We start from the raw sequence: 10,926 nt of genomic DNA, 5'->3' as shown, positions 1-10,926 counted from the left end.
GAACTTCAGCTCTGATCTCCTGGAGCTCATGTTTTTTGTCAGGTCTGGGCATAGAGTCCAAGTGTCCTGACTCCCAGCCCACACTACTGACTCCATGCCTGGGGGGATTTCTTCTAGGCAGGAACTGTTCTCTGTGTGGGAAGCTCTTGCTCAGTCTCTGCTCAGTCACCTCTGTCCACCCACATTCCCAAGAAGTTACCTGTGGGTGCCAACTCCCAGGGTATTCCGGGAGGATAAAACTGGTCCATGACTGTCCCTCCCCTTTCACTTCAGACTGCAGTTTCTACCAGCTGGAAGCTCTCTCCTACCTGCCCCAGTGCCTGCCTGTGACCCAGAGAAGCCCAGCATGGCCCGAGCCCTGCTCTTAACAGCCTGTGCTCTGTTCTGTCTCATGGTTGTAGGTAAGTCCTACCCACAGGAGCTGCACTTGGAGGTGAAACACACAGGGCTTGTCCTGCTTTTGAGGTAGGGAGTGGAACGCAGAGCTTCCCGAGTGGAGCATAGGGTCCAGGAGCCCTGATCTGCAGTTTACCTCCTGCTTATAGGTGCTGAGTACATAGGGGCCCAAGGGCTCTGGGCCCCTCAGTACGAGGGTAGAGTGACTCATCCCTAATTGGTGGGACAGTTCTGAAATGGGAACAGTAAGTCCCGACCTTAGGCTGCATGATTCCAGGACAGCATTTGTCCCGGATTTCCAGTATCATGCTGGGATGCGGCTTTTTCATTCACTGGGGAAAAATATGGGAAACAACAGGTTTCCCCTGGCAGGCTGACAGTTCCAGTCTGCAAGGGGCTGCAGGGAGTGGGATGCAGGGGGCACCACATACACATGTGCGTATGCATATGTGCACATGGCCAGGAATACAGCCCTAGGCAGTGGTGGAGAGCAGCTCCCGCAGTTGCCAGCTGGTAAGTCTATAGTGGGGAGGGGCAAATTGAGGACTGCATGGTAAAGGAGGGAGTGGGGCAGGGGCTGGGCCTGGGGGCACTGCCCAGGCAGGGAGGTGCATGGGATCTGGGGCTGGGGTGTGGGACAGAGCCATGGGCAGCTCATCCAGGTGGCTGGGGGGGTGCTCCCTGCTGCTGTATTCATTCCCAGGGAGGGCAGCGTGGGAGAGCACATGCCCCCCCGGATTTGTGCACTGGGGGTGGAAGCAGGTGCTCCCCACTGCTGCCAGCTCAGCACAGGGTGTTTCACCATAGCAGTACAGCTGACACAGGGCTCTCAGGGGGAGGACTGCAAGGCAGGGAGCCCGAAGCCCACAGTGGGCAGCTAGTATCTGTCCCCTGCCACGGACTCTGATCACCTCTAATCTGGCTGTGCTGCCCAGGGGGCATCATTTTAGGCCCCACGGCAAATAGTAAAAATCAGTACCTGTCCTCCTGCTTGTCATCTGCCAGACTATCCTCCTGCCCTCAGGCCAAGGGCAGATTGGAATAGGGGAGGCTGAGGTGAGTGATGCTCAAAGCAAGCCCAGTGGGCAGTAGCATAACTGAAGGGGGCAATCCCTTTGTATGTGAGGGTGGTGCAAATAGTCACCGCTGCAGCAGCAGCTGATCACGCAACCACAATCTGCATGTCACCAACCCACTGTGTCCCAGGAGCCTGCAGCTGCCCAGAGTGCAGAGCTGCCCTGGTACATCTCTGCCAGCATGAGGGTTTGTGGCTGGCAGGCAGTGGTGTCCATGGTGTGACAGATGCTCATGTGATGTCTCTCTCTAGCTGATGCTCTGAAGTGCCGGCTCTGCAGCTCTGTGCTCCCCGGGATGCCCTGTATGCCTCCTGAGAAGACCTGTGTGGCCCAAGCCTCTGGAGCCTGCCTCTCTGTCCTCACCCTCTCCGGTAAGGACCCAGGTGTCCCGCTGCCCTGTCCTTGTTTCCCTCAGTAGCTGTGCCTGCAGGACCTTCTCCGCCTTGCCTGCCAAACAAACCCAAGGCTGACAGCCCCTCCCTTTTTTTCCCAACATTATCATCTCACCTACCAGCTGATGCTGGTCCCAGTAGCTGAGCAGCAGGGTCAGATTATGACATGCTGGGGTCCTAAACTATGTCAAATTTAAGAGGCCCCATAGCATTACTGGCCCGGAAGCGGTGGGTGAAGCTTTCACGTGGCTGCTGCCACCTCCATTAAGCACCCCACACTGCTGCTCTGCATGTGTCTGGTGCTCTGGGACAAGCCACCACTACCCCACCACCCCTTTCCAGCTCTGTGACCAGCTGCAGTGCCAGTTTTAAAAAAATGGCATTTTCAAATTTTGGGCATGTGCTCAGTCCCAAGCATGCCAGATTTGTGAAGTTTTACTGTATTTTCTTTTCGTATCTAGAGGCCCCTCATCATGTGAGGCCCTAAGCTGTAGCTTACTTAGCTTGTGCCTAAATCCGGCCCTGCCAAGCAGGTGATACCTCATATCTTGGCCCCAAGATCAGGCGAATAGCAACCCCACAGCTGCTCCTTCCCAGCTTCTCCTGCCTTGTTCTGTCCTATCCTGTCTGAAGGGCATCCTGTGCCCCACCGCAGCCACTTTCGCAGGCTCCCTTGGTGCTGCTTTCCTGGCCAAAGCCAACCAGCTCTGTTACACTTCCCTGCCTTGGCCCCATCCTCCAGGGATGCCACCTCCTGCCCCACAGCAGGGAAGGGGGGTGGCAGAGGGCAGCCAGATGCCCAGAGCTCAGCCCTGCCTCTCTCCCTCGGGGCCAGCAGCAGACAACCAGGTGCAGCAGAAGATAATGGGCTGCACCCCGTCTATCAAGAAGTGCGACCGGACCTGGGACCTCAGCAGTGGGCGCCGCATGGAGTTCAAGTGCTGCACCACCCATGACAACTGCAACGAGGGCGAGAGTGAGCTCACTGGCACCAGGGCTCAGTAGGGAGGCACTGGGCCCCCCTGCATCTTCCACTTTCGCCCCACAGCCCCCCAGGACCAATTACAGCAGAACCGCCCAACCGCTGCCTCCCTCTCTTTTTTCCAGAGGGACTTTTCTTGCAGGAAAGAAGGATCCCTGCCCCCTGGGGGGCATTCCCCCCCCCCACCCCCTAGGCCAGGGGTGGGCAAAATACAGCCCGTGGGCCAGATCCAGCCCTCAAGGCCATTCTATCCGGCCTGCAGGGCCCCTAAATTTTTTTTGAAAATTAATATTTATCTGTCCTTGGTTCCTGTCAAAAAAGGGAGGAGCCAGGGGCAGTAGGACCCAGGGGAATCCTCGGCGGGTTCCTGCAACAGCAGGGTCCGCCCGGCCCCACCCCCCTGGCCAGAAGTCCCAGCAGGGGACCAGGGCTGCCCGGCACCGGGAAACTTTGGGGGGAGGGAGGCAGGGAAGGAGCTGGTGCCCAGCTCAGGGAAAAGCGGCTCCTCGCCCGACCCGTGCCTGGAGCTCCCTGCTGCAGCTGCTCGCAGCCCATACAGGGCTGCAGCACAGGGCGGGCGAGAGGCCACTTTTCCCTTGTGCTCAGCCCAGCTTGTAACCCGGCCCCACACCGGCTCCAGGCTTGCCCGTCGGGGCTGCGCAGGGCGGAAGCAGCTGCGGCCACCCTGCTTGCCACGCTGGGCAGTGTTTGCTGCTGCTGCCCGCCCAGCTTCGCAGACCCCTGCCAGGTTGCACCTGCTGTCCCCAAAGGACAGCGAGTTCGTGCCCGGTGCGCTTGTGCCAATAAACACACAGGGGTGAAGGATCCAACTTAATCTTTATTTCTGTGCAGAAAGCGGTGCTTGGCAATCGTTCGCAAAGCAAGCACCCCCACCCAAGTGGGCATTAGCCTTATATAGCCTCTTCTAGCCTTACACGCTATGTAGTTACTATAGGTTGCCCCTTTTGGTCCCTGCGCACTTCACCCTAGCTACAGACCCCTCCCTAGTCAGTTTAAACTTGCCTTTGTGACAGTGTAATTTGCTGATGTGGCACCTGTTACTCAGCAAGCTCAGCCAGTAACCCCCCCCCCTTTCCAACCCCTTAGGGACCTTGCTAATATGGCTTTCCCTCTAGCAAGGCCAGCAATTAAGCAACTAGGCAACAAGCGATCTCCCCCAGCCTAAACAACCTACTCTATGCCCTTGGTTAGATAAAATACTTTTTTCAAAACATACAAAGCTGTTACCAAAGTATAAAAAACCCTATGAAAGTTTCAGGGGTACTCATCACACCCTGCTCCGGGCCCCACCGCTGCCCCTGGGATATTCCTCCCAAGATAGTGACGGAGGCGGGGCACCTGTGAAGGGGCGGGGCTACCCATCCGGCCCTGGACAGCTTACAAAAACTAGGTAAGCGACCTTCTGTCCGAAATAATTGCCGCCCCTGCCCTACGCACTGCACCCCCCCGTGGGGCACTCTACCCCCAACGCACTGCCTCCCTTCTGGGGACGTTCCCTCCTCTCGTGTTGAGCCGTCAGTTACCCCCAACACGTGCAACAGCGCCAGGGGCGGGCTCATCTCGGTAAGTTCCAAAAGGGGGTGACGCTGCCGGGGTGGCACGGCCCGCAGCATGGGGGACGGGGCGCGGTGTGACTGCGAGGCCCCAGGCGCGGGGACCGGCCGTGTCCCCCGGGCGCTAGTTTGGTCCGTCCCAGGAGGGCCGAGGCGCGCTGCATTTGGTATGTTCCACGTGGACGCCCCTAGGAGGTAGGGGGGCGGGACCCGTGATTTGGGCGGTTCCACAAAGGAAAGGGGGCGGGGTGGCTTCAAGTCTGGATGGGAGGTTGCTCATTTTGGTACGGTCCACAGAGAGGCGATGTGATTTGGTCCTCTCCGGCAGGGGGGCGGGGCCCGCGCATGTGGTACGGTCCGAAAGAGGGGGGGGGAACCACTAGCCCCGCGATGCGGGGGGTATGTGCGGGAAGCCCCCGCGGCAGGCGGGAAATCAGTGAATTCCGTACAGCCCAGACAAGAAAGGCGGTGGGGGACTCAGGCCCGGGGTGTGTGCACCTGGTGACGTAGTTGGTCTGGACGGCCGCGTGCGGTACATTCCAGGAGGGCGCGGGGCGCAGCCGGTGCGTTTGGTACGTTCCACGAAGGGACCTATGACGTGGGAGAGAGGCGAGGACTGGACTTCCGGCCGGGGAAGGCTCACTTCCGGCCGGGGAGCTGTTGCGGCCCGCGCGTGGGAGCCACTATGAGTCTCCGCACCGCCTGCTTTGGCCCCCGCCTCCTGGCTGCTGCGGAGAAAACGCACTTCCGGTGACACTGCGGGGAGCTTCCGGGCCCCTAGCCAGTCCGTCACGTCCGGCGCTGCGTCTAGTTTAGGCGTCCCTGCAGGGAGGAGCTGCTGGGCCAGCTTCCCGCGGCGCTGTCGGTGCCCCTCCCGCCTGCCCGCCCTTGGGCCGGAGCCGCGACTGGGGTAACCTGCCCCCTGTGACGGGAACACAGGCCCCGCCTGCCAGGCCTGGCGGAGAGAGCGGATCCGGAAAAGACGCCGCCTGCTCTGGCGAGGGGAGACGACGCCCTAAGCGAAAGGGGACCTGCATCGCGGGGTGTTCATGGAGCCGTGCCCGGGACACCGCTCCCTGACCCAAGCGGGACCAGGGGTTAGTCGGGCGACTCACTTGCGATGCCCTTGGGGTGCCTGGGCAGGTGCCCATCTTTGCTCCCTGGACCCAGTGAGTGTTGGGCCTGGGGCCTGCCCTTCACCGGGGAGGTGAGGGCTGCACAGCGGGACCGGGAGCTTGCTGGTAACTGCCGGGCTCCCCAGGCTGGAGAAGCTTCCTTGTGATTGGTGGATCTTTCCCACCAATCGGGTAAGTGCTGGGAAGGGGCCTGCCCCACCCTTGCCCAGGTTAAGGGAAGAGCCCAGAGGTGGTTGAAGTCTACACCAACCTGATCCGTCCGTTTGCACTTTGGTGCGGAGCCTCTTGAGGGAATAAAAGCAGCATGCTGGCACCCAGTGGTGAAGAAGAGCTGGCCAGTGGGGTGGAGCTGTTGCCCTGAAGAGCCCGAAGACCTCTTTGTTGGCGGGGCACGGCGAGGAGCACAGCATCAGTGCATGGCTTGGTGCATGGAACAGGACCCTGGGAACTGCACAAAGTGGCTCAGGTCTGCAACCCCTGGCACAAGGCCCAGCAGTTGGTGCATAGAGTAGGTCCCTGGGAGTCGCAGAGGCAGCTTGGGTGCCTATCCTCTGGCAAGCAGCCAGGCAGACAGTGCTGGCAGCATGGCACAGGGTGGTCTGGGAGGGATCGGGACCCTGAGAGCCACTTGAGGCAGCTTGGGTCTGCAGCCCCTGGCACAAGGCCAGACATTCAGTGCATGGGCAGTGCGCAAAACCAGACCCTGGGAGCAGCACGAGGTAGCTCGGTTCTGCATCCTTTGGCACAGGGCTGTTGGCTCTGCAAGCAACACTACAGGAGTGTCCAGGCATGGGCCGACCCCCGGTGCTGCACTCGGTGCATGAGATGGTGCACAGGGCCTCCAGTGGGCAGCAGCCCAGAGGGAGCCAGTGGCCCTGGAGGCTGCACGTAGGAGGAAGCATCTTGGCCAAGGGGAGTTGTGAGTTACTGAGTAAAAGGATCCCATGGAGGAGGGGGAGATTTCTCCTGGCTAGTAAGTGGGGCTTCTGGAGGGAGGCCCAAGGAAAGAGGCCCCCCTGGAGTTCAGAGGTTTCTTTGGGTTTTGTGGAAGGCCCAAAGGGCACTAGGGATTTTCCCACTAGTCACTGGAGTGCAGCCAAGGCCTCAGGACCAGATGGGCTTTGGGGCATTTAAAGGGTTAAGTTTTTTTTAATGCTTATGTGCCGTATATTTTGTGCATGCTTATATTTGTAAGTTCACAGTTCATTAGAGTTTAGAATGTATGATCTTTGCTGGGGCCCTGCTGGGACCCTTCCCTACTTCCTGCCTGTACTTGCCTGCAACTCCAGTGGTGGTAAACAATCACATATATAGAGAATAAGTTTTATAGTTACAGGTACATATATTTACATATATTATTATGTTTGTATTTATATTTATCTTTTGATGACCTGTAAATATTAATAAATTTCTATATATTTAACTTCTGGATCGGCCTGGTTCTGTAGGGAATAGAGGGAAACTGTTTTAGTCTGCAGTTTCCACCCACAGCATACCTGCCCTGCTTACAATCCCCTTCAATTAGAGAAGAGTACATACCCGAATACACCTGAGCTACAACTGAGCTCATACCCTGCTCTGAGTGGGGAGGAACAACTGGAGATGCATGATTCCTCCTGTCACCCAGGCAAGGCCCCCTTGGCCTAAGGGATTTAGGCTTCATACTTGGTTCTAGAAGGGGAGTGTAATCTTGGGTTCCAAACCTGGGGTTAAACTCTTAGCAGGCAGGTGAGTTCTAGTAGGCTAAAGCAGGGAAGTGGGATAGGATAGGATCAGAGACCCAGTTACAACCCAGAGCTTGATCACAAGGGTGACAGCCAAGCATCACTTTTCCCCAGAGAAGAAAAGGATTTGGTGCAGATAGGTGGGGAGAACAGAAAGGTCAACAACAGTTAGCCCCTCATTGTGACTGATGACAATGAACACGAACTTCTCTTCTTCCCTGGTATTGCATTTGAAGATTCCAGAGATGCAGTTGACATGGGGCATCTCCAGGTGACAGTCTCTGCACACCAGCTAACTGTCTTGAAGGGAAGGCAGAGTGGGAGGAGGGACACACACAGCCCTGTCTCTAGCCACACAGGGAATTCTGCCTCAGTCTTCCTCCCTGCCCCGCTCCTGCTTGAGCCCACTGGGCCTCACTTCTTTCCTAGAACTGGGCATAGTACAGGCCCCTCCCTTCTGCTCGGGTGGATCAATGAGTGTTGGAGACATTGTAATCGCCCCTTAAAGTGATGTCTGTGTCTCTGTGAGGAGCCACCTAAGACACAAAGATACCCCACCCCCACAAAAAAAAAAAGCACGGTGCATCTTTTTTTTTTCCCCAAATGAAGCAGTTACTGGGTTCAGTCTCTAGCACGGGGAAAGGAGGGAAGTAATCTGGATCAGAGCAGTAGGCTGGGAGCCACAATTGGGTTCTCTTCTCCTCCCTGGGAAGAGAATGGGGTCTTGTGGGTTGAAGCGGAAGAAAAAAATAGAGGTGTGCTAGCAAAGATCTTCGGCCAAACCAATGGGGTTTGGACCTGCCCAAAAATGAAGAGGTGTTGCACATTCCAGGGCTCACAACCTCCACTGCCCTCTGGGACTACTGTTTCTCATGTCACCATCAACCACACTGTGGCTTTGCACTGCACTAACCTGGAGCTGCCAACACCTGCCCTACAGGGAAGTATGAAGCCTGGTCTGCAGAGAAAGCACCCCAGCTGGTTAACTGAACAACTGCTCCAGCTCTATATCCACAATGTCATCGGACATTGGGCTCTTCACAGTGATAACCCACCATTACCACCAATGGCCACCTGCTCCTCACAGGCCGCACAGCAAAGGGACAGCCACACCTATTGTAGAAAATGTGGCAGGAAGGCTTGCAGGCAATTCCAAGTAGCTACTGGCAGCTGCAGGGAAAGGAGAGAGGCTGGGTAGCATGTATAAGATCTGTTTCCCTTGGTTTTCTGAAGTTGGTGCTTGGTGCAATGCAAGGTACTGGAAGGGCCTATAATCCTGGTAGGTGTGCACACTCACCAGGATGCAATTACATTTCTCTGTCCCACCTCAGTCTCCTGGCCCTGATATCACCCATTCTTGGCTACCTGGAGCTCATCTCAACTTTGTTCTGTTCAGACACAGCAATATCCCCATTCCTCACAGGAAGCAGATCCACACAGAGGTTACTTAACATTGCTTTACAAAGCTTGTTCTCCACAACTGATGCAGCAAGGAGATCCTGCTGGAGCACAGCCAGCTCAAGAGAACCAGAATCTTTGCTGGTGTCCAGATGAGTCCTGGACTCAGCTGTGCCTCGGGAGGGCAGAACATATCTGGCTAGTGGAGAGATGTATAGAAGGGTAGAGTCATGGTGAGCACACAGCAAAGCAAGGCCTCTTCCATCTTGTATGGGACAATGCTACAGAAACTCACACACTTTGACGTTTTTCCGGTGGTCTGTGTCACTACCCCATGTTACCCACTACCCCAGGCTACCTTCAGGCCTGCTCTGTTGTCAAAGACTCCGTACTGCTAAGAGCAAATGGGACAGGCTGCCTTAGTCCCAAATGAATGAGCCCTGAGTTGAAAGTTTGATGACAGCCCTGGGGAGAGGGTAACCCCATGTGACTCCCTCATGGGACAAGGCAGAATTGTCATTTTCCCCACAAGAGGATGAGAACCTCTACTGGACCTCCCTCCTGGGTTCCTAGTCTAACTGGAACAAATCTGTCCTGACTTTAGGCCCCACTCCCCTCCCAAAGCCAAGGACAGAAACCAGGAGTCCTTCCCCCCCCCCCCCCCCCCCGGTCCTTCAGCTTTGATCTCCTGGAGCTCATGTTTTTTGTCAGGGCTGGGCATAGAGCCCAGGTGTCCTGACTCCCAGCCCATGCTACTGACTCCATGCCTGGGGGGATTCCTTCTAGGCAGGAACTGTTCTCTGTGTGGGCAGCTCTTGCTCAGTCTCTGCTCAGTCACCTCTGTCTACCCACATTCCCAAGAAGTTACCTGTGGGTGCCAACTCCTAGGGTATTCCAGGAGGATAAAGTTCGTCCATGGCTGTCTCTCCTCTCACTTCAGACTGCAGTTTCTACCAGCTGGAAGCTCTCTCCTACCCTGCCCCAGCACCTGCCTTTGACCCAGAGGAGCCCAGCATGGCCTGAGCCCTGCTCCTTACTGCATGTGCCCTGTTCTGTTTTGTGCTTGTAGGTAAGTCCTATCAGCAGGAGCTGCACTCAGACGTGAAACACACAGGGCTTGTCCTGCTTTTGAGGTAGGGAGGGCAGGAATTGTCTCCCCATGGCAGCGTGGCTGGCACAGGGCTCCCAGGGCGAGGACAGCAGGGGAGGCAGTCCCAAGCCTGCAGTGGGCAGCCGGCATTTGCCCCCCACCGTGGACTCTGCTCGGCTCTGCTCCAGCTATGCTGCCCGGTGATGGTGGTGGGGGCATCATCTTAGGCTCCCTGGCAAAAATATGTCAGCACCTATGCTCCTTGCTTGTCATTAGCCAGACACTCATCCTGCCCTCAGGCCAGGGGCAGATTGAAGTAAGGGAGGCTGAGGTGAGTGATGCTCAAAGCAAGCCCGCTGGGAAGTAGCATAACTGAGGGGGGCAATCTGTTTCCATGTGGGGGTGGCGCAAATAGCCACTGCTGCAGCAGCCACAATCCACATGTCACCAACCCACTCTGTCCCAGGAGCCTGCGGTTACCCCAAGTGCAGAGCTGCTCTGCTACGCCTCCGCCAACACAAGGGATCAGGGCTGGCAGGTGGTTTGGTGTGGTGGCCATGGTGTGACACATGCTCATCTCATGTCTCTCTCTAGCCAATGCTCTGGGCCCTGTGTACCTCCTGAGACAAACTGTGTGCCTGAATGCTCCGGATCCCGCCTCTCCATCTTCATCATGACCCATAAGGACTGAGGTGTCTTGCTGTCCTGTTCTTGTTTCCCTCAGTAGCTCTGGCTGCAGCGCCTTCTCCCCCTTGGCAGCCAAAGGCAACAGCCCCTCCCTTTTTCTCCCAACATTATCTTCTCACCTGCCAGCTGATGCTGATCCCAGTAGCTGACCAAGTGAAACCTCATCCCATCTTGGCCCCAAGAGCAGGAGAGTAACAACCCCCACAAGGTACGTGCCCACAGCTGCTCCTGACCAGCCTCTCCTGCCTTGTTCTGTCCTATCCTGCCCAAAGGGCATCCCGTGTCCCACCACAGCCACCTCCTGCCCGTCTCCTCAGGCCTGCCCCACAGCAGGGAAGGGGGGTGGCAGAGGGCAGCCACGTGCCCAGAGCTCAGCCCTGCTTCCCTCCCTCAGGGCTGGCAGCAGACAACCAGGTGGGCCTGAAGGTAATGGGCTGCGCTATGCCAGCGAGATATGCAAGGGGACCTGGG

At 57.0% G+C, this 10,926-nt stretch overlaps 1 protein-coding gene across 1 annotated transcript; it reads left to right on the top strand.

Moving 5' to 3' along the window:
* Positions 1-223: 223 nt before the first annotated feature.
* PATE1 (prostate and testis expressed 1) lies at positions 224-3,116 on the top strand. The gene is made up of 3 exons (XM_006272244.4): positions 224-401; positions 1,724-1,843; positions 2,703-3,116. The coding sequence occupies exons 1-3, from the start codon at positions 347-349 to the stop codon at positions 2,867-2,869; spliced, it is 342 nt and encodes a 113-aa protein (XP_006272306.1). The 5' UTR covers positions 224-346; the 3' UTR covers positions 2,870-3,116.
* The last annotated feature ends 7,810 nt before the right edge of the window (positions 3,117-10,926 follow it).

This window comes from Alligator mississippiensis, chromosome 11 (assembly GCF_030867095.1).
Source record: "Alligator mississippiensis isolate rAllMis1 chromosome 11, rAllMis1, whole genome shotgun sequence".
Lineage (NCBI taxonomy): Eukaryota > Metazoa > Chordata > Crocodylia > Alligatoridae > Alligator > Alligator mississippiensis.
The sequence above is the reverse complement of the archived record's forward strand: the minus strand, read 5'-3'. Positions and strand labels throughout refer to the sequence as shown.

What these genes read in the sequence shown, in the direction of transcription:
- PATE1 (XM_006272244.4), top strand. Translation starts at nt 347, where the DNA reads ATGGCCCGAGCCCTGCTCTTAACAGCCTGTGCTCTGTTCTGTCTCATG. An exon ending in GTTCTGTCTCATGGTTGTAG is followed by an intron (nt 402 to 1,723) that starts GTAAGTCCTACC and finishes GTCTCTCTCTAG; the next exon opens with CTGATGCTCTGAAGTGCCGG. An exon ending in CTCTGTCCTCACCCTCTCCG is followed by an intron (nt 1,844 to 2,702) that starts GTAAGGACCCAG and finishes CGGGGCCAGCAG; the next exon opens with CAGACAACCAGGTGCAGCAG.